Source organism: Cenococcum geophilum (assembly GCF_001692895.1).
Source record: "Cenococcum geophilum 1.58 unplaced genomic scaffold K441scaffold_34, whole genome shotgun sequence".
In the NCBI taxonomy this organism is placed as follows: Eukaryota; Fungi; Ascomycota; class Dothideomycetes; order Gloniales; family Gloniaceae; genus Cenococcum; species Cenococcum geophilum.
In genome coordinates this window covers 1,053,591-1,074,368 of record NW_027137592.1, presented here as the reverse complement: position 1 = coordinate 1,074,368, position 20,778 = coordinate 1,053,591, and the positions used below count along the sequence as shown (strand labels likewise).

Genomic DNA, 20,778 nt, shown 5'->3' with positions numbered 1-20,778 from the left:
ACGACCCATTGTGGTATATAATTAAGGTAGGAAGCTATATATATTCTATGATGGATACATTTGTTAATATTTTGGTGTCCGCGGGCCACGATCGTGGGATCATAACTGTCGAGCAAGCCTTCCCTTGACACGGCAATTTTGGTCCTTAGGTTATCGATAAGAATCAACCAATCGGAAAATCTAAATCCAGTCGCGAATATAAGCGACCTTGGCAGGACCCGACCATGTGATAGGCATTACGAGCATCTACTTACGTCCAGTTCAAAGAGTGTATCCTGCTAGTACATCTACATAGGAATAGGTAGTATATAGTGCTAAACATCTGCAAGCACGACGGGCAAAATTTCGCCTATGTCAAATGGCAAAAATGTCAAAAACATACAGCAGCAGGTATTCGCTAGTGGTCACCCACCTAACTACTAATCTGCCGGTTAATGGTTTAAGTACAGGGGAGCGGACGGGACCCTCTGTTTGCCATTACCTATGGCCGTATGTGATTGAGAAGATAAATTGTTTAATTATTATAGTAAGGCAAAAGCTACCAAGCATTTTCCGAACTCATGTATCGCAGTCCTTGAAGCTCTTCTATTTGCCTCCCCAAAGCCCAATTCTACATTAGCCCCCAGTCCATTGAGGCTCACCCGGGCTATGGAAAAAACCACTCGTCCTAATCCCTCACCCTCTACCCTTCCCTCGCTCACGGACACAGCGACTCGCTCAGCACAAACACCATAACCGGACCCCTCTCCCCGGGCCACGTCAAAACCCTCTCAACCCGCTTCTTCCCCAGCGCCCCCGCATGATCCACCAGCAACCTAACAGTCGAACTCCCATTATCCGTCCCCAACAGCGCCAAAAACGCCTCTCTCACGCCTTCCTCCTCCTCGCTGGGCCCCGCCCCACCAAGCGCAAACTGCTGCCCGACCCCCGGATCCAGCCCGAGCCTACGATGCGCCATCGCGATGACGCGCCGCGTCGCCGGGTTCGAGATGGCATGCCGCACGATGCACCGCAGCCCCCGCAGCCGCGCGTAGCTCCCCGCAGCCCCGGCCCACAGCTGCCAGGCCAGCTCGCTCCAGGGCAGTTTGCGCGGGCCCGGCGGGGTGGTGTCGAGGGCGGCGAAGCTGGTGAGGGCGATGAGGACGCCGGCGGGGGCGGAGACGGCGGTCTCATGCACGATGCCTTTGGAGAGGGATGTGAGGAGCTCGGTTTTGAGGAGGGGTGTCTGGGGGTTGATGTTGAGGTGCGTGAAGGGGGTGATGAGGTCAGGGAGGTCGGGATGCACGTGGACGATGCTGGTTTGGGCGGTGCGGTAGTCAGTGTGGTAGGAGCCGAAGTGGCTTGCGTCGTGGGAATCTGCGTGGAGGGCTGTGTTGAGTTCGGTGTAGCGTTGGAAGCCGCGGTGCTTGAAATGCTGCCATTCGAGTTCGGGCTCAAGGTAGCGCGGAAAATTGCGTTGATTAATCGATTCTAACGGTGGCCGTGGCGGGTTCATGGTAGCCGTCATGTTGGATGATATGCGATGGATATGTTGAGTGGTATTGTGATTTAATTGATGGATGATTACGTTTCTTGGTGGAAGAAGGGGGTTGTAGGAGTTCTGAGGAAAGGTCTTCACCCATTGTGGTAAAGGAATTCTGTGAATGGCTTACTCCAAAAAGTGATTATTTAGTGAATGCAGTCGGAGTGAATGCAGTCGGAAGAACCTGAACTGCTCAGCCACTTTAGAGTGGCTGGGCAATGCGGCTCTTATAGCTCATAAATATTCAAAGTTAGTTAATAAATCGCGAAGTCGCATACCACATGTTGATATACTGCTAACCATAGGTATAACGGTGTTTAGAAGCCCATCAGGTGGGGATTGTCGCAAGCTACCCTTCGCGGATCGTTGGTGTGCACGGACGAACTGCTCCTTATTAACTAACGAATTCTCGCAGCTTTAGTGGTAACTAAATATTTTAAAAATTAATTTTATCCTTTTCTATAAGCTACGTCTTAACTAGTGGTTATAATATATATACTTAATATAATAGATTCTTTAAGTATCTATATTTTAAGCTATATTGCAAGGTGACAAGCCCTACGCTACTCGGCCAACAAACGCGCCAAAAAGGTAAGCGAGTACCTAGCACGCTCGCTAGATACGCTGCATAGAACAATATATAAGGCTGGTGCGGGTCGGGGACCCCGGTCGGGGGCTCGTCACTTGATATATATATTATTGGCCTATATCTATAATATTAAAAGGGGAGATATAGCATTATAAAAGTAGGTTAGTTTCTTAGGTAATTATAATTTTAAATACTAAAGCTAGGACTATAATGTGAGGCGACAGGCTCTACGCCACCCGAGCCAAACAAACCCACAAAAGGTAAGCAAGTATCTGGCTCAATTGCCAGATGCGCTGCGTATAACATTGCACATAATCTCACTCGGCGAGCTTGGCGCCTAACATATAAGCTCCAGACGCTTCACAGAGAATTCAAGGGGTTGTCCCTTAGCACGGTGAAATAGAATCAATAGGATCGAAGGTGCGTGCTCAGAAATATGAGGTCGGTGATATCCTCAATTTGCAGAGGCTCGAAAGCAGTCAGCGGCCAGGGCTCCGAGGGACGTCCTTTGGCCTTCCAAGTCGGTGGAACAGGGTATTGAGTCGGTGGGACGAAGCCTGTGTCATTAGAAGTACGATTGGTTGGCATGGTTGATGATAATATATTGATTGAATCTGTATAGGTGACTCTGGTATTCCGCACGGACCACCCACATTGTGGACGCCACCGTGCTAAGGGATAGGGAGCAGGATGCACGTGCTTCCCTCATTCTCCACGAAGCGTCCTGATTTATGAGATAATCGCAAGCGACAAATCCATACCGGGCACTAGAACGCATCCTGTGATCTAGGAAGCTCATCCCTTGGTGTGAACACATCTAAGCCTCACTTAAACAGGCTTTCTGCACTGCGTAGGGCGCGACCGTGTACAAGGAAACTGGTCAACAGAGGAAAAGTGCATGGTACGAAAGAAAAGGTGCAAGACAGGCCGCGTGCAATGCGCGTTTGTGCAGAACCCACAGCACGTTCTCCGTAAAATTCCTCAAAGGGCGCAATAGGGCGGCAGCTTTCGTTGCCTGATTGTCCTGCGCACGGACCATGCGCCCTTGAGGGTAACATTCTTGCACTCAAATCGAGCCCTTGAAGGCCCAAAATGCACTTCTAATAGTGTTTCAGATAATATGCAAAAATCCCCCGCGAGCCAAGGTAAGACTGAATGGCTATCTCGAAAAGGGCTCAAGGTGCAGCGAGGGATTTGAGTCACGTGATGGGCTGTGCAATTTTCGCTAAGCTCACTTCTCAACATAAGCTCCTAGCATATCCTATTGAATGATCGGAGCGGCGGATGTGATGAACAAAGCATTTAATTGTATCTGGAAGCTCATCAAAGGTTATGGGAAGCGGACGCGAAATGGTTGCAGTAATGAGAGTATAGAAATGCACTTGCGGTAGCGTATGAAAAGGTGATAGACAGGGCGGCGACGAGAAGGTCGGGGGGTATAGAAAATGGGGATGCATCTACAGGCAATGACCTGTAGAGGACATTGGGTGAATCCAAAGAGTAGAATTACTGCGTTGCAGATGCCTAAGACCACTCTGGAGAGGCCGCTCATCGCCCTGGCCTCCAGAGCTCTAAAAGTCACCCTGTAAGGCGTAGTCGTCCGTCTACGTATCCAAGGCTGGTAAATTCGAGTATTCCGAGAGTAAATGGTCGTAAGTAGATGAAACAGGAGTAGCCAGCGGTTCTATGGGGGTGGGGTGTGTCGATTACAGGACCCCATGCCCGAAGGAGGGTGCCAAGCCCTCACCTCGCTCCCCACCTTATAAACCCACCCGTCCCCCTCCTCCCACCATCACTCTTCCCTCCTCCCCATACCTACTCACTTTCATCACATAGTCCACCAACACCATCAGAAACCGTTTAGTTGAATAACACATTACTCAACACGACTACCCTAGACTCTTTCTTGGTGGTTGATTACCTCTCTGCCATTCCCTCTTGCCAGCTCTTGACCACGTTATCGTCACTGCCAATCACTATGGCAGCAATGCAATACCACCAGTCCACTCCAGCCATGGAATATCGACGGACTGAATGCATGAATGGTAATGTCGTTCGTGTCCAAGAGTCTCGTCGCCATGCACCACTGTCGACGGCCTCTGGTTCATTCTCTACAGCTCGACGCTCTGCTTCGTCAACTAGTATTGCATCGTCAATCCAGTCGAGAGAGAGCCGATGGATGCCTAGTAACGCCGTTCCCGCTCCAGATTTCAAAGATCGGCCAGTTGCTGCTGAGGTGCACGTGACTCGGCAAGTCGGAAAATCTCGCAATCCTCGAAGGAAGCCTGCAATCATCCAGAACTTCTCAGACGCCTTCCCAAAGGACCAGTCAACCTTGTTAGGCAAGAAACTCTTTTCACAACATGATCTACCCTCACCGCCACCAACTCCAAGATTCCAGAGGCTGCCGACGCCAGATCTCCCGGAGTTGGAAAAAGCACGATTCTGTGACTGTTGTATCAATTCCAGAGCTGTGAAATTCTGTTCATCGTGTGGATGTAGTCTTGAACAAAGACTGCCATGATCGGATGTTCGAATCTCCTTGACTTGTGTAATGTTTTATGTGCAGAGGCCTTTTTATGTTTCACTTACGGCATTTGGAGATGGAAAATGGTCTCCTTGGACTGCAGTCGTTCCGTTTGCTCTTCCACAGGCAGGAACCGGTATTTCAATAAGGGATGGCGGTTGGCGTGACAAATTTATAAGACACTGAAATAACTTCTTATTGACCTTGCTCGTCTTGCGCGTAGAGCTTGACTTTTAGTTCTTGAAATGAAAATGAGAATTGTTGAAGATTATTGGTGATCCACTCGAGTAGATTTGGAAAACGTGAATACAGCGAAAAGCAGTGAAATGGGGGTATCATGACTTCCCACTATCAACGACAAAATACTTCCCGGATATACGCTCCGCACAACCGAGAACATCCCAATCCTCGGCGTCCTTGGCGTCTACTGGATCGGTCTTTCTTCGGATTCGCTTGTGATGCTTTCCAATGACTTCTTCCCGGGCCAGAGCCTCTTTGAGAGTGTCCATAGAAATCTTCTGTTCCTTCTCCGCTGCTACAGTCTCATCGCGCAATGCTCTTAGTGGTGGGACGCCCTGCGTATCTACTTGCTGGATTTCTCGGACAAAATGAAGTTGTGAAGAGAGTGTCTTTAGCATGTTTGATTCTTCCTCGGGACTACTTGGTAAAGGTAGAGCGGACAGTCGGAGCAGGTGGTGGAGTTGTTTTGGGGATATTGCAGGTGCGTCGGCTTCCTGGATGTCGGATGCCAAAAGCGAATGGACGGACCAGGTGGGCTTCGAGAGTAGTTGGTCAAGGTCTACGACCGGTTTGGATGAGCTATATCGAGAAGGAATTCTAGGGAGGCTCGTTCCAGGGGACAATCTGTGGTATGGAGCCTGGGTAAGGGTTTGCGCCTTGCTTCGGAGCACTCGAGCTGCCATCTGCTACGAGTGTAAGCGAATGTGTCTGTACCCGGCCAGGAACTCGTACCCAATGACAGGACGAATATTTTACGCCCTCTGGAAATCTATGGACCTTCCGATGTATGTTTTTCCATATTCAGGTATTAAGGGAGTAGAAGAAGTGTTGGGTCTGGCTGTGTGGAGAGGACGAAGAATGGAGTGTAGTTGAAGTTCGACTCATTAGTAAGATGTCGAGATCGGTTACTTTGCTTGGGGAACCCATTCCAACGCTGGTTGTCGCATTAACTACTTCACGTACTCCAAAGAGAGTAATTTTATAAGAGCAATAGAATAGCGTATATACCGCTCATAAAATAACGTCAATATACATAGCTATATTTTTAAGGCGCGTTCATCTCTAATCAGCTGCTTGCAAGCATTTGAGGAAGTCTTGGTTTGAACCAGATGCCGAGGTTTGCCCGAGGGGCAACCAACCCCACGGTTAGGTCATCATCAAAGAGACCTCGCAGGTGCCTTTCAACAAAACACTTTCTCTTCTAATAAGTTCTCCCATAGATCTTAGATTCCAAATATCCCTATTCAGGCTTCACCATGGCTCAGGATCCGAGGGTCGCCCTTCAAAAGGCAGAGAAAGCGCTAAGTGGTGCAGGCTCCGGTTTCAGCTTATTCGGCGGGCGGCAGGAGAAGTGTTAGAATATACGTCCACAATCCTGAAATAGTGAACTAAATAGGTGCAGATGAAAATGCGGCAGATCTTTACATCCAGGCGGCCAACGCATTTCGCATGGCCAAGCAAGGTAAAGTGCTCGTGTCGTATCACGTGGGGTGGTAGCACTGACGATAAGTCTAGGAAAGGAAGCCGGTTTAGCATTTGAGAAGGCTGCGTCCATCCAACTACAGCATTTGAATGAGCCTGTAAAATTTAGGAGCTTTCCGCACCACTTGAGTTATTATCTGACTAGTGCGTGTAGGATGATGCAGCCAATACCATGAATGATGCATTCAAGGCCTACAGGAAGACAGATCCCGAAGACGCAGCTCGGTGTCTAGAGAAAGGTTTTATACCTGCCGAAATCATACCCTACTGTTTCTTACGTTTTAAAAGCTATACAGCACTACTGCGCGAAGGGAAATTTCCGCCGCGCGGCTACCCGTAAGTACCGCCTCATTCTTCCGAACCTGTCGGATGACACATTTGTTATCGTTTTATATTCACTTTCAAACCAGATAAGGAGAATCTTGGAGAGTTATTCGAGGTCGAACTTGGTGACCAAGGGAGGGCTGCGGCAGCTTTCGAAGAAGCTGCCAGCTGGTACGAGTCGGTGCGTAGCCCCACCAGCCGTGCAAGATAGTTCTATTGCAAGTACTAATGAATATTTGGTAGGATAATGCTGTAAGTGTCAAAACTCAGGAATTTAAGCTCACTTTACTTATATAGATATAGGAAGCACTGGCGAACAAGCTATGGCTTAAGACAGGTTTGTTCATTGTCACTCCTTGCATAGTGGTCATAAATAAGCTAAATGAGCTCTCTAGCGGATTTGGTTGCACTGGAAGGAAAAGACTACTATAAAGCCATCGGGCTGTACGAGCGCGTTGGTACGTTGCCACTCCTCGAATGGAAAATAAACTCGTCTAATCTTCTCAACTCTAGCGAAATCAAGTATCCAAAACAACCTCATGTCTGTATCTATTTGATCTTGCTTCCGGAGCCTTTCTTACCTTTATATAGGAAATGGTCCGTGAAGGAGTACCATGTCTGTATCTATTTGATCTTGCTTCCGGAGCCTTTCTTACCTTTATATAGGAAATGGTCCGTGAAGGAGTACCATGTCTGTATCTATTTGATCTTGCTTCCGGAGCCTTTCTTACCTTTATATAGGAAATGGTCCGTGAAGGAGTACTTGCTTAAAGCAGGTATCTGTTCGCTAGCCACTGGAGACATTGTGGGGATGAACACAGCCCTAGAGCGCTACCGCGATCTTGACCCCAGTTTCACGCAGCAGAGAGAACACCAGCTCCTCGTCGACCTTACTCAAGCGGTTTCAGATGTATTTTCTCCAAATCCCCAACTGTTTGGCTGAGCTAACATAATTATTCTTCAAGGGCGACCAAGAAGCATTCGCCGATAAGGTAAGTTCCTGGCTACTGGTGTGTTCTCGTACGAGTGCTAACTCCGCTGCAGCTATTCCAGTACGACCAGATGAGCAAACTTGATAAGTGGAAGACGACGCTCCTACTCAGGATCAAGAACGGTATTGAGGAGACGGGCGAGGACTTCTCTTGAGCGGAACAAGTAATTAGAAACTAAGTGTGAGGCGGTTGTTTCCTTTTGACCACAGGTCTGTCGTTCAGATTGAGGCCATGGAATTGAATGTGGATTAATAAAGCGGTCGTTCTTTATCCTTTCCTCATTATTTCATGATGCGACAAGACCACGCTTCTAAAACTGTCATGTATGCCCAAAGTTCCATACAATATCTACCGTTTCGCTGTCTATTACGTGCATCTTGAGTCGCTACGTGTGGTCCGCTCTCCCGCTTTCACGACGTGGCAAGCACAGCTCAAACCACAGATCTATTTCTTGCCCCCAGGTCAACGCATATCAACATATATCAACACCCTATCAATTCTCCTCTACTCCCAAGCCACTCCCGCAAATCTCAATCCAATTTTCTACCTTTGCCTCATTTTCTATACACTCGCCATGCTCTCTCACCTCCCCTGGTCTTCCGGGACCGCCGGCGCTCCCCTTCGCCCTCCTCAGACGACCAATCTCTCACCTCCATCCTCGAAACCCCACAACAACGCTCCGACTTCACCCTCCTAATCGCCTCCGCAACCGCCTCGATGCGCAAAACCCTCCTGCAGCCTTCACCCCCGGCCTCGACGATGACAGAGAGCCCCACCTAACCGGCGACGCTGCCCTCCGCGCGCCCCAAAACCTCAGCGCTATCGACATCCCCGCCGCCGACAAAGCGCGCCGCGCCCGGGCCGCTCGCCGCAAAGCCACAGAAGCCGAGCTCGCACACCCAGAAACGCAAGCCCTGCAGTCTGCCGCCCTGGCCTACTTCGACGCCTGGCGCGACACCGTGCTCCAGCGCGTCGACGAAGCCCTGAACTCCTCAGCCGCCTCACCGCAGCCGCCCCGCACGCGTCCCACATCCCCGGCCTTGGCCTCGCCCTCGCGGCGTCAGAGTCCTCCCCCCGCGCGCACAAGACCAGAGCGTCGGGGCCGCGCTGCAGACGCTATACCCGCCGCTCTGCACGCCGCTGACACGTCTTGCGGAACCCAAGCGCGCGTTGCTGCTGCTGCACAGCACGGTGCTGCTGCTTCTGCTCCTCAGCCTCGAGCAGTACGGCGCGCACTCGCGGATCCTGCAGCTCCACCCAACAAGCAGCTTGCAGCTCTCCATTGACGCCCTAGCGGTCGGCGAGCGACGCGGCAGCAGATGAGCGCGGACGCGGAAATGCGGCGGCAGGCGGCGAGCGTGGGGAGTGTAATGGGCGGGTTGGGGCTAGGTGCGATGGCGGTGGTGGGGTATTTGGGGGCGGTGGTGAGCAGCACGGTTTTGGTGGGGGGGTTGTTTGGCGCGTATGGTGCTTGAATGACGGGTCAGATGGTGGATCAGTATGCGCGGGAGGTGGAGGATTTTAGGTTCGTGTCCATCCGCAATTTTCATCGCCCGAGGAAGACCGAGGAGTTTCGGAGGCTGAGAGTCGCGATTGGGATTTCCGGGTGGCTGACGGATAAGGAGGAGGTAGTGGTGCCGTGGCGTGTTGTTGGGCCGTCGATTAAGGGGTTTGCGCTGAGACGGGAGCTCGAGGCGTTGCTGAAGTTGGGGAACTTGATCAGCATCATGATGCGGGGTGCTACGTGAAGCTATGCCAAGAGCGAGATTATTAAGAGGACGGTCTTTGCGAGTCTAAGTGCGGGACTGTGGCCATTGGGGTTTCTGAAAGTGTCAAGAATCATTGATAGCCCCTTCAGCATTGCCAACGTAAAGAGTGAGAAGGCGGGAGAGGTACTGGCCGATGCTCTTATCAACAATGCACAGGGCGAAAGGCCGGTTACGCTGATCGGATACTCGCTTGGAGCGCGAGTCATCTATACGTGTCTTATGACACTTGCAGAAAGAAGGGCCTTTGGGCTGGTCGAAAGCGTCGTGCTTGTCGGAGCACCGACACCGTTAACAGTAAGCGAGTGGAGAAAGGTAAGGAGGGTGGTATCGGGCAGGGTCGTCAACATATATTCGACCAACGACTATATCCCCGCATTTCTGTACTGCACGAGCAGCATTCAGTATGGCGTCGCTAGCCTGCAAAAAGTCCAAGGAGTGAAAGGAGTCGAGAATGTTGATGTCAGCGTCCTGGTCAGCGGCCATACGCGATACAGATACCTGGCTGGCAGCATCTTGAAAAAGATCGGCTTCGAAGATATTGACATGGGAGAAGTGGCAAGAAGAGAAGTAGAGTTGAAGGCTGTAGTTAGAGGACTAGGGAAAAAAACCGGAAGAGAAAGAAAAGGAGAAGAGTAAGGATGCGGATGAGGAGGCGGAAGATATGGAGAAGTCGAGAAGAAGAACGAAGAGATTATTATGAGTTGGGCTGTGGAGAAGCTAAGGATTAGCAGTGGAGCTTGCTTCGAAGGCAGGCGATAAAGAGGAAGGGAAGTCTAACCCTCCAGAGGTGAAGAAGACGAAACCGGAAGCTTGAGTGGCCAGGAATTTGAATGATCCCTATACTCGCAAAACACTCTGGCCAGCCATCCCCTTCAACAGTACCGTGACAAGAAATTGCTTCAATCTGTGACTCGAAAGACCATTTTACTGGATATTCTCGAACCCGAATGAGACTCGCAGGAATTAAGTTTGTATTCTATGCGTCGCGACGATGCTCTGCAAATTTCTAGCAACATCCCTTTATCAGGCTTGGGACAAGGATGGATTAAAACTTTAGCGAATATGCCCTTAAAATCTAATGTTATAATGATTTTTATTCCAAGTCGGTGTTCATAGACAGATTTCAGATTGGACTCTCTATGAGTGAGTCCTGGACATAATAGTACAAGAAGCTGGTCTCCTTTACAAGGATTGAACCTTTCCATCGTATATGCCAAATTCGAAGACGCCAAGTGTGCGTATACCCATGCTAAACGCAAGATACTACTCAACCCAGTACGAAGAAGACCGGAGATGAGAGTATTTGATTATATCCTACCCAAGCGTGTCTTCGGGTCCTTCTCTCGAAAATATACGTTCAAATTCCCTCATTATGCACCCACTCTTCCAACGGTTCTACTGCCTGCAGGGAAATTCCTCGCAGATAGCAATACACCCTTTACGCCGCGAATCTCTGCTTTCAGCGCCTCAATCTGGTCATCCTTTCCATCCTTCGTCTTCGGCACACCATAATTAGGCACGCCATACATTCCCATGGGGCCGTAGTACTGGTTCTGATAACTCATCTCGTTCAAATAAGTAGTGAGGTCCTGGAGCTGCGTCCGAAGGGAGTCTGTAGATACCGAGTCATTAGAACTGGCGGCTTCAAGCTCGCGGAGATGCGATGTTAGGATCTTCAGCTGTGACTCGTGGCCAGCCACAGTGCTAGATGCTTCTGGGTCTGAGGAGTCGGTGGTACTAGAGGTAGTGGAGGGTCGGTGGGACAGGTGAGGTGAGGTTTGCGTGCCGTAGTCGCGGTTGTAAAGCTCTGTGGGATCGGAATCGGCCTCTGAGACGTCGTCTGCAGGATCGGCAGGTTTCGATATCATGGTCTGTTTGAGTGCTGTGGGGAGGTCTGTGGAGACTATGCTACTTAATCGACTGTTCAGGTGGTTGATCTGGGTTTGTGTATGGGAGGCGAAGTCATGACGGCTTTCAGCGAGGGTACCGGCCATTGGAGCGATAATGTATTTTGAGAAGCCATATATTGTGGAAGCGAGTCCACCGGCTATGTAGGCAGTGTTTAAAATATGACGGGCAGTGATGAGAGGTGGTGGTTTGGAGGTTTGTGTGAGGAATTCGGGATAGGTGACAATCGGTGGAAAGTCGCAGGGCTGCGGTTTGGAGTTGGTGGAGGGAGAAGTCTGTATAGAGTCAGTAGACGGCCTCTCAATTCAATATGCAATCTTTTATCAATTTTCAAAACGGGTGGAAGGTCTCCAGAAAAGTCTTGTTCAAAAGTGCAGAATAGCGATTCGGTAGTAATGCATAGCGGTGTGGTGAACTCCCAGATGCTGCTTACTTTTGACCATGCCTCCTCTCCTTCTTTTAGTAGCTTAGAGGGAGTGTCTTGCTCTAGCTCTGCCCCTAATAATTTCTCAACCTCATCCTTACTCAGTCCCTTCGTTTCCAGGAATTCAGCTTTGCGATCCCGTGGCGCGTCCCGTATGCTGGGGTCTTTGAGGAATTTGGAAGCCTGTTCTAAGAGCGATACTCCTTCTGCTGTTGGCCGGCGCTCCGCAAATTCTTCTGCGCTGGGTTCAGGAGTCGATTCGGCTTGCCGTTGCTGGGCAGGTTCTTCTGTGTTGGAGGTTGGAGGGGAGGCCGGAGTGGTCGATTGGGCACGTTGCCAGGAGGGTATCGTCAGTTTATCTGCCTTCTGTGACATGACTGCAAATATCGAGTGCAGCGAACAAGAGAGAGGGTTAGAAGAAGAAGAGGAGCGGAGGGAGCTGTATAGGTATGCTGGCCATGATGCTTGATACTGTAGATGCCGAGGTACATAGTGGAGCAGTCGTGTGGCTGACTAAGGGACTCCCTGCGTCACGGCCCTTGTCAGCGGCAGGTCTCTCTCTGTGGCCGCTGAGATCGCCGTTGGAGAGTCGTGTATTTGCGGCGAATCATCACCGGGCGCAAAAGGAATAACCCCCAATCCAAATTTTCTTTACCCAAAGGCTTAATCCTTTATGGCGGGGCGCGCTGAGAGGCCCGTCAAGCGCTTACGCCGGCTGAGTACCGATTACGACGAGTCTGAAGGTACAGACGATTGGACACCTGCACACAACAAAGGCAACTCCCTCAGGTATGTGGCTGACTGACTGCTCCCTCATGGCTATCCGCCAGGTGCGACGTGGGGAGTACAAAGCTCGCCTCAACTCTCACAATGTCCAGATGCATGCCAATCTACTTCCCAAAGAACAACACACCTGCCCCGGCTATATCTGTCAACCCTTGCCTTGGCTTATACGGAACCACGATCCCACTTCTCTCTCCTGCTTAGATTATACTGCTGTTCTTCCATCTAACACTATACCCTGTTGTTCTCGTCCACCACAATGTCGACGCGCCGTCTGCGATCGCGAGCCTCTCTAACTGCTGAATCCAGTCACGCCGCTTCCTCCGGTCGCCCTCGTCGCGGTGTAGCTACTTCGGCTTCTTCTGCTACCATTGAGAGAACCTCTCCCGAAGAAACCCGACAGTCCATACACCTGACCGTCAAGGCACCACCTAGCAAGCTCCGGGAAGCTACAAGTGGCTCTGTCCGGAATGTCTCCGTCAACTCGCGAGATAGATTTCAGGGAGGGGAGATACTGAGCGGGCCTCGAGGATCACGGAACAAAAAGGTCATAGTGGAAGAGTCAAGCGAAGAGGAAGATGAGGAGGAAGACGAGGAGGCTGAAGAGCCTGAGGAAATGGATGAAGATGAGGAAGAAGACGAGGAAGAGGCCGAAGAAGATGATGAGGATGTGGACGCCGAGGGTGAGGACGATGTGGAGATGGAAGATGCTCCCCCTCCCCCACCACCAGTTGCCAAGTCTAGGGGTGTTGCACGACTCATCAAACCAAGCATCAACGTTACTCCTGCTCCAGATATCCCCGGTGTTGAAGGCAAAGAGATGGCAATGGTCAACGATGACGATGACGATGAAGAGCTCTCTGAGCTAGAGTCACAAGACGAAGAAGACGAAGAAGATGAGGAAGGCGGCGATGAAGACGCCGAAGGAGAGGACGAAGAGATTGTGGATGACGATGCCGACCGAGATGAAGATTTAGATAGTGACGACGAAACTCCCCAGTCTATCAGTCGAAGCAACACACCCGACCTCAGCAAACTAACAAGACGTCAACGCGCTGCTTTTGAAGAGTATGACGGTGGATTGATCGCTCTCTCAAACGGTAAGTCAAAGTTCATGATGATCCCACTTCTACGGCATTTCCTCCTGGCGCACAGCCGGCTTTGTGACGAACTTCGGAACTAATTGTATCGTTGCCACAGAGGCACAGAAGAAGAAGCATCTTACGGCAGAGGAGCACGCTATGCGCCGAGCAGAAATGGCCCGCCGGCGCAAGAATCTCAGTGAGAAACGGAATGAGGAAGAGAAGGTAAGTCAAGCTATACAAATCGAGCCTTGTACAAGAAAGCCGTTTAGCTACAGGATTCAGTTCATATCTGCGATCGTATTTCAAGACCATCTCACTAACATCTTACCAGATGGACACCATCAACCGGCTCCTCAAAAAGCAACCTCCCAAGCGTCGTGGCCGTGCTGCAGCCGACGTTGGAGAATCCGGCCAAGAAGACGAACCGGAAGTTGAGAAAGCATCACCAGTTTTTGTTCGTCATATTCAAAACGCCAATGGGAGCCGAATTGCTGTACCTGAAGAGTGGCTCTCATCTCCTATCGGCGATGTGTTCACTCATACTATCCCCGCTTCCGGAAGTGCACCAAGGCGCTTCAGCGGGCGGATGGTTGAAGAAGTAGCTTAGAAGTTGTCTTCAGGATTCTTAATATCCTATATTAGAGGCTCTTAATAGCGTTGGATTAGGCGTTTCAAAGTGAGTAAGCCGGTTTGAAACTACCAATTTTGAGAACCCGTCTTCTCGATGTGGACCTAAGCATAGTGAGACAGATATTGCCGCGTGCTTTGGTTATCAATATCTTATCATTTCCCGTTCAATGAGACTGTTATCTGAATGTTAAGTGTATTGTTGACGCAATTACAGTGTAAGGTTGTGTCAGTATCCTTTTGGTATTTCGATGAGCGAATCATGCGCAGACGCCAAGCACCCCTTTTATCATTGATGTTTTGTGATCTGCTAGACCACCCGTTACAAGAATGAGTTCACAAGACCACTACAATCGTACTCGCAGTTGTGTCTTCTTTACTTTATACCAACCACATCCACAATGAATTAATATCCTGGCGAAATCGTGTCTAGCACCTCCCCTAAATTGTACTGATAAGTAGGGCCTGTGCCGCTCATTCTTTCTTTTGATAGTAGGCTTAATTCTCCCAGTGTCTCCTTCCGTTCCATGTCAGCAAAACAAAATGGCAGCCAAACCTCACCTACCTAATCATGGATGCAAAGATCTCTACATCTTCACACATAGTTCACGAATACGTCTCTTTCATATATTTTCCACTTATTTCAACTCATTCATAAAGCGCAAAACATCTCGGGGTACCAGAATCAAAGAAGAGTTGTCTGTATGACCTTCACAAGACCCAGCTACAAAGGCAACTATTGCCGTGGGGCACAAGATGAATCTAGAAACTGACTTGGCCAATTACGTGGCCTGGGTCCAACGCGACTTGGTAAGGCTATTCACCGCAGTAACGTATCAAGAAAGAAACCTCCATCAAGAAGCAGAACGCCGCATAATATACCTTCAAAACGAAATTATGGAAATGCGCCACGAGATAGCCAGACTACACAGCCCCATCACAGAACCGCCCAATATTGAACAGCGGCTAAGCGTGTCTGGCGGTCAAACAGGATGGCAGAGCAATATAGGCCCGCAATCCCGTCGGCAAGTTTCACATCCGAGCCAAGGACTTCCACGCCTAGGATTGATGAACAGCTCAGGTTCCGATGCCTACAGGCTGCCCTTTTTCCAGCCAGATCATTCGCAGATGCTGCCTTCGAACTCGTATGCTAACTAGCACACATTGGCGGCGGACGACATTACAAGTTCATCAGCTCTTTCTCACCCAGTCCACTTCAATCAGAAAACAATAATGGTAAGATACCTATACCAGCGCCCCTGCAAAAATGAGCCTCGACTAAAGATCTGACATGTGGGACGTAAAATTACAGCAAATTCACCGAATTTAGCCTGGAATCCCTCACCTTACTACACTATGGTATCTGCTCCAGCTTCCGCACCTTCATCAGGGCCAAAGGACTTTCCTTGGACCTGCCTTGTACGCTTCACCGATTATGACAAAGGCATCTTCAACTCTTCCACCACCACCAAGGCTCTGGAAGACATAAGAGCTTCGGTCAACTCACAACTAGATCTATACTACATGCACTCACAGCCGAAGGTTATCAATAAGTGTATCTACCACCTTCTCAACAACGCCGCTTTCCCTTACATTCTTGCAAGGATAGAAGGGGCTTATACGGCGTGTAAGACGTGCGTGCAGGACGGGCAGCCTTGTGTGAGATTTCTGCGGGATAGAAGGCCGCGGGTTAATAGGCGCAAACTCTCGACCGTGCTGGTGCCAGCGCCGGAAATATTTAGGATTGGCATTAGGGCAAGAGAGAGGGGGTTTTGGGTTTTGGAAGGGGAAAATGGAGATGTGCCTTGAGTAAATTGTGACGGTGCGACATTACTAGAGAGTAGTATAGAAGAGGTGCATGTAAGCTCGCTCAAAGCTACATATTCTTTGTTCTTATGTACTTGTCTATCATTCAGCTTTAATTCATATCTCACGTAGCTAAACTATGATGCAGTGATATTTTTGGACTGGGTTAAAGTTTGAAGCGAGTATCTAGCACACTTGCCGGACACGCTACGTCCCCGATGCAAAGTCCCGTCACCTAACATTAAACTTTATAGCTTTATAATAATTTCCTACGTTATTGTTATAAAATACTGCTAATGGAAAGTTTTTAGTTAAAGCCAAAATCTAATAATAGCTTTAATTTTAGCTTAATAAAATATCATGGTGGTATAAAATCTTGAAGTGTTTTAGGTGAGTTTTGGTGTGAGAGGCTCCCGGCTGGAGACTTTTTGTAAGGCATATTGCCCAGGTGCACGGTAGGGAGCAGGTAAGCTGAGCATGAGTCACAGGAGAGTCGATGGAAGAGGACGATATAGTAAAGAGTAGGCATGGCAATACCCTAGTACAGAGACGAACCGATGAGGAGGGAAGGGCTGCAGGCGGTGCCAAGGGCTAGCCTGGGCAGCCCCTGAGAGCTCCCGGGCGTTCACCCGAGTAAGGGCCAAAAGATCCCTTACACTTTTGTCCTAGTACTGCAGGAAGATTATCTAACCAACATGGCGAGGGAGCCACAGCTGCCTTATGTCACTGCCTCCTTCCTATTTCAACTAGCTCCTACTGACCGGAATCCAGAGGTATCTGCTGGGCATTGGGGGCCGCCAAGCACCTATGGCCGCCGTCGCAAGTTTAAGTGACTGGATTTCAATCCTCCCGCACAGTGATGGAATTGGATTGGCGTCTATTTGGATTGGCGGTGGAGCTCCAGCTGGATCTGGATCTGGATCCTCCGATCTTGACGCCGGCGTGGCGTGGATTGAAGCTCATGGAGCTCCTGGCGCGCCACAGCTTATACCTTATCGGGAGGGAGGTTAGGCGCTATGCGGTCGGTGCGCGGTGAATAGCCAATTGGGGGAGTATTAAGTGATAACTGCGCGTCCCTTGCAATAGTGTCAGCCACTAAATTAAGGACGCCCGATTATTGCTGCCCGCTACTACCGCAGCTTTGCTTACAATGTCGCCCTTAATTAGGCCGTTCCTCCCTCCACCAACTCTATTACCACCTCTCCCTTGGTATTATTCGCTATGCTAAGGCATCGCGGAGTAAGAGGCTATTAGGGCAGAAGAGAATGCGGAGCAAGCAGCTGTCGCCGCATGTGAAAAGCCGCTGGAAGAGACTCTCGCCGCTATCGAGGTTGACAACGACAGCGGCGCGTTAAGCGAGGTAATACCGCTCGAGGACAGCGACAATCCTAAAGAGGAGGACGAGGAGGACGAGCTAGAGGAGTAATATAGTCAATCTTATAATATTCGCCACCCACCACCTTTCTTAACCAACACTAAAATCGTGCCAAGACCTCTATACTGACAGCTGGATATCCAGCAGCGCTCCTGGAGCGCCGCCAAGGATTACATCAGCTGGCGTGGATTTGAAGGCTGCCGCCAATCCACGCCAATCCAGTTCCATCACTGCTCCCGCATCCTTCTCCACATTTTGAATTTTCACGCATCCATTCACTCTCCGTCACCTTGGTGCAAAAGAGGAACAAAGAATTTTATATCCAGAAATCTACACAATGGGTGTAATATCCAGCTGTGAAAGTCAATCAGGCCAAACCATTCAGATAAAGACCAAGATCATCAATACGAATCGAGCCATGGCGCGGAACAACAGGCGGTGGGAATGCCATGATATATCAACAGGACCGTTCTGAATCGACAGGCGAAAGGCAAATGGCCAGGCATCGACCTCCAGACTAGAATGTTCCAATACGACCCTCTTCCGGCTGACGATCCTCGGGTGCTACGAGTCCTAAACATTCTCCCTGGCAAAATATCCGACCCTTCAGTCTGTACTATGGAATTTGTATCGAGTCTACCTGACGATGGCCGTGGCGCGAAATTTGAGTCCCTCAATTACGAAGCACTATCCTATGTCTTGGGTAATTCAACTCCAACCTAACAGATTATGTTGAACGAATGTTCTTTTAAAAGTCACACGGAACCTTGAAGCGGTGCTACGTCACATTTTGCGGAGGATGTCAAACGGACGCTCTGGGTGGATGCCATCTGCATCAACCAGGCTGATAATGAGGGAAAAGAATGCGAGGTTGCACGTATGTGTAGTATTTACTTCAATTGTCGACAAAGCAATCCATGCCCAAAAGCCAGATCCAAAGAATATTTAGAAGCAGAAAGATAAAACTTGCAGAGTGTTGAGCGGGCATATGAAAATCGTCGAACACGAAAATAATGGGCCCGACTTAAGGATGAATACGCAGACCGGAGTATTAAAAAGGGAATCTGAAAGTACTCGTGGAAGTGGCGCGTATAAAAAAAGTACATAGCAATTAACAGAGATTAGGTCAATCGTGGCCTCATAATAATACAGGTTTTGAAATGAAATACAAGATCTGGTTGCCAAAGGTGGCATCTCAAGACATGAGCATTATCCATCAGTCATAGCAATCAAAGAATGTCTTCACATTAGAGCACCCTATGACCCACGTCCATCATGCGAACCATAAGGCGGACTTCGTGCATCTGACGAGTCAGGGAAATCTTGTATGGTTGATCGTGTTGACCTTGTGTTGGTAGTCCGTAGTCGAAACCCAAAAGGCAAATCGGGATGATCAACAACGCCGGACTGAGGCCCTACAGATTTTTTGAAAGAAAGGCCACTTTTAGTCCTTTTGGATTTGGTTTCTTGAGAGTTTTTGCGTGAATGGGGTGTTTCACCTTGGGGATCGCTGCATGTGGGTGCTGCGATGAAGTTGTCCGGCTTTTGGAACGTGGAATTTGGCACGTAGGAGAATCGCTGATCGGGCATAGAAGGTCGCCTTTCAGAGACGCTATACGTCGGCAAATGTGAGAGTTGGTGCTCTCTATGTGTATTGAGTGCGGAAGTGGGCGCAGTTTGATCCATCGTAAATGAGCTAAAATCCGGAAAATCGTCGCCCAAATCCATGTAGCTAATGCGATTCCTAGGCTGGCTAATGTTAGGGGAAATGTCGGAAGTGAACTCCTGAGTAAGTGGAACTCCATGGGGAGGTAGGGGATGTTGTGAGAACAGATCTGGATGCGCAACTGTGAGGAGGGCATCGCCTGAAAGTTGGAACTGAGATAACTTGTCAGGGTGCTCGGGAGCACCCATGAGGACTTTCCGTAGCTGTTGCGAATCTAGAGAGTGGATGTTGGCAACTGAGTCTGAGCGAGGCGTTACGAAGCAGTCGGGTATATAGGCAGGAATATCGTGAGGCTCTAAGGAAGGTTCTGGAAATGTGCTCAGACCAAGGCTGAATGCCGTCGTAATGAAAGCTTTAAAACCGGGACGGAAGTCGTTGCATTCAAGTTTCTGCCGCAGTATCCGTGTGTTACTAGGATACCAACGAAGATGAGACCGACGCGTATTGCATCGAGCGCACAGATCTCGAAACAATTCTTGCGAGGCTTCAGGGATGGCGGACTGCCGGAGGAGGTTCCGTATCTTGGTAGAATAATTCCAACGGCGGCCGAATGTCATGCACTCCGCAACGTGCTTACAGTAACTATCCCAGTTGTAGTAAACAGCAACGCAACCCTCAAACCCGCACCCAAAAGCTACACTTTGAAGTAGCTGCACCTTTACCTTTTCCGGAGGCAAAGACTGATTGGCGTGGAATTCTCGAGAATGCTGTGTAAAATCTTTGGACCTATCGAAGACTTGAGAGCAGCCCCCAACCGGACATGGAAATTCCTCTCCAGTTTCGTGAAATTGTCTGAGGTGTTTTTTCCAGTCAGACTTGAGCCCGAAGGTTCTAAGCTTCTTCCCTTGCTCGCAACAGTACATACAAAACATGACTGCTTTGGAAGTATAAAGGTTTTCGTTCGACGACATTACAGAGGCTCTCATACCTTCGGCTTCGCACTTTGTTTGAGTGGTGTCCGAAGCCTTAGTTGGGTTTGTGAAGGCACGTCTGTGGGTGGTTGCATGACTTGTAGGGGAAGGTGTGACAGACTCCAGCCGGTTGGAATAAACACTGTGGGGTGTCGCAGGGAGGCTTTGAGATGGAATCGAAGAGGCAATCGTATTAGCGCTGGAGAATGACCCAAAACTAGAGCTGCTAAATCGGTGAGAAGAAAACGCAGAGTTTGACTGGGAGGAAGTGGAGGAGCCATGACCTAATAATATAGAGTTAGAAAAAGCAGCTAGAAACATTGAATTTTGGGAGTAGGGTGACCAACGAGATTTGTAGACACCCATAGCCAATGAATTAAGTTCTTGCAGACCATGTCTCTCCAGCAAGGTTTGGATAAGGAAATCTGATGGTATATTCTGAAACTCGTCCATCACTAACGCTTTCTTAGCTGTGATATTCCCCGGGGATATTTAGTCTAGTGAACGAATGTCAAGGTGACAGAGTGACAGAGCCTTAGATTTGCAAGAATTGTACTGACATATTTTTATGCCGACTTGCTTCAAAAACAACTCTGGGCCGAAGCCAAATGAATGAATAACAACGGCTGAAGGTAAATAGTAATGCTGTAGGTTATGCGAGAAGGCTTGAAATATCTGTAAAGACAGG

At 49.4% G+C, this 20,778-nt stretch overlaps 12 protein-coding genes across 12 annotated transcripts; 6 read left to right on the top strand and 6 right to left on the bottom strand.

Annotated features, from left to right (window-relative positions):
* Positions 1-566: 566 nt before the first annotated feature.
* On the bottom strand, positions 567-1,507 carry K441DRAFT_698121 (uncharacterized protein; the record flags this gene model as incomplete). Its single annotated transcript, XM_067653033.1, has 1 exon — positions 567-1,507. The coding sequence occupies one exon, from the start codon at positions 1,505-1,507 to the stop codon at positions 698-700; it is 810 nt and encodes a 269-aa protein (XP_067501554.1). The 3' UTR covers positions 567-697.
* Positions 1,508-3,876: 2,369 nt separating this feature from the next.
* K441DRAFT_193086 (uncharacterized protein) lies at positions 3,877-4,804 on the top strand. Its single transcript, XM_067640445.1, has one exon. The coding sequence runs from the start codon at positions 4,090-4,092 to the stop codon at positions 4,633-4,635; it is 546 nt and encodes a 181-aa protein (XP_067501553.1). The 5' UTR covers positions 3,877-4,089; the 3' UTR covers positions 4,636-4,804.
* On the bottom strand, positions 4,805-5,738 carry K441DRAFT_193085 (uncharacterized protein). The gene is made up of 2 exons (XM_067640444.1): positions 5,611-5,738; positions 4,805-5,561 (listed from the first exon to the last, which is right to left on the bottom strand). The coding sequence occupies exon 2, from the start codon at positions 5,559-5,561 to the stop codon at positions 4,974-4,976; it is 588 nt and encodes a 195-aa protein (XP_067501552.1). The 5' UTR covers positions 5,611-5,738; the 3' UTR covers positions 4,805-4,973.
* A 396-nt stretch (positions 5,739-6,134) lies between these two features.
* On the top strand, positions 6,135-7,830 carry K441DRAFT_571660 (alpha-soluble NSF attachment protein; the record flags this gene model as incomplete). Its single annotated transcript, XM_067643992.1, has 13 exons — positions 6,135-6,231; positions 6,281-6,345; positions 6,399-6,458; positions 6,515-6,599; positions 6,649-6,696; positions 6,771-6,865; positions 6,928-6,936; positions 6,988-7,021; positions 7,080-7,142; positions 7,198-7,225; positions 7,426-7,594; positions 7,650-7,676; positions 7,729-7,830. 13 exons carry the CDS (start codon positions 6,135-6,137, stop codon positions 7,828-7,830), a joined length of 882 nt encoding a protein of 293 aa, XP_067501551.1.
* Positions 7,772-8,661, top strand: K441DRAFT_663757 (uncharacterized protein). The gene has a single exon (XM_067649249.1). The coding sequence runs from the start codon at positions 8,002-8,004 to the stop codon at positions 8,371-8,373; it is 372 nt and encodes a 123-aa protein (XP_067501550.1). The 5' UTR covers positions 7,772-8,001; the 3' UTR covers positions 8,374-8,661.
* Positions 8,662-8,798: 137 nt separating this feature from the next.
* K441DRAFT_663756 (uncharacterized protein) lies at positions 8,799-9,568 on the bottom strand. The gene has a single exon (XM_067649248.1). The coding sequence runs from the start codon at positions 9,403-9,405 to the stop codon at positions 9,223-9,225; it is 183 nt and encodes a 60-aa protein (XP_067501549.1). The 5' UTR covers positions 9,406-9,568; the 3' UTR covers positions 8,799-9,222.
* Positions 9,475-9,651, bottom strand: K441DRAFT_424087 (uncharacterized protein; the record flags this gene model as incomplete). The annotated part of the gene is made up of 1 exon (XM_067641570.1): positions 9,475-9,651. A coding segment is annotated over one exon (177 nt), but the record flags the coding sequence as incomplete, so codon positions are not given.
* An 858-nt stretch (positions 9,652-10,509) lies between these two features.
* On the bottom strand, positions 10,510-12,271 carry K441DRAFT_640679 (uncharacterized protein). The gene is made up of 2 exons (XM_067646626.1): positions 11,787-12,271; positions 10,510-11,628 (listed from the first exon to the last, which is right to left on the bottom strand). The coding sequence occupies exons 1-2, from the start codon at positions 12,150-12,152 to the stop codon at positions 10,816-10,818; spliced, it is 1,179 nt and encodes a 392-aa protein (XP_067501547.1). The 5' UTR covers positions 12,153-12,271; the 3' UTR covers positions 10,510-10,815.
* Positions 12,272-12,819: 548 nt separating this feature from the next.
* Positions 12,820-14,252, top strand: K441DRAFT_571798 (uncharacterized protein; the record flags this gene model as incomplete). The annotated part of the gene is made up of 3 exons (XM_067643997.1): positions 12,820-13,660; positions 13,761-13,867; positions 13,977-14,252. 3 exons carry the CDS (start codon positions 12,820-12,822, stop codon positions 14,250-14,252), a joined length of 1,224 nt encoding a protein of 407 aa, XP_067501546.1.
* A 1,014-nt stretch (positions 14,253-15,266) lies between these two features.
* Positions 15,267-16,222, top strand: K441DRAFT_192956 (uncharacterized protein). The gene is made up of 2 exons (XM_067640443.1): positions 15,267-15,508; positions 15,585-16,222. Exon 2 carries the CDS (start codon positions 15,629-15,631, stop codon positions 16,079-16,081), a length of 453 nt encoding a protein of 150 aa, XP_067501545.1. The 5' UTR covers positions 15,267-15,508; positions 15,585-15,628; the 3' UTR covers positions 16,082-16,222.
* Positions 16,223-18,260: 2,038 nt separating this feature from the next.
* K441DRAFT_572108 (uncharacterized protein) lies at positions 18,261-18,416 on the top strand (the record flags this gene model as incomplete). The annotated part of the gene is made up of 1 exon (XM_067644005.1): positions 18,261-18,416. A coding segment is annotated over one exon (156 nt), but the record flags the coding sequence as incomplete, so codon positions are not given.
* Positions 18,312-20,545, bottom strand: K441DRAFT_663749 (uncharacterized protein; the record flags this gene model as incomplete). The annotated part of the gene is made up of 2 exons (XM_067649247.1): positions 18,312-20,374; positions 20,438-20,545. Coding segments are annotated over 2 exons (1,772 nt in total), but the record flags the coding sequence as incomplete, so codon positions are not given.
* Positions 20,546-20,778: the final 233 nt, after the last annotated feature.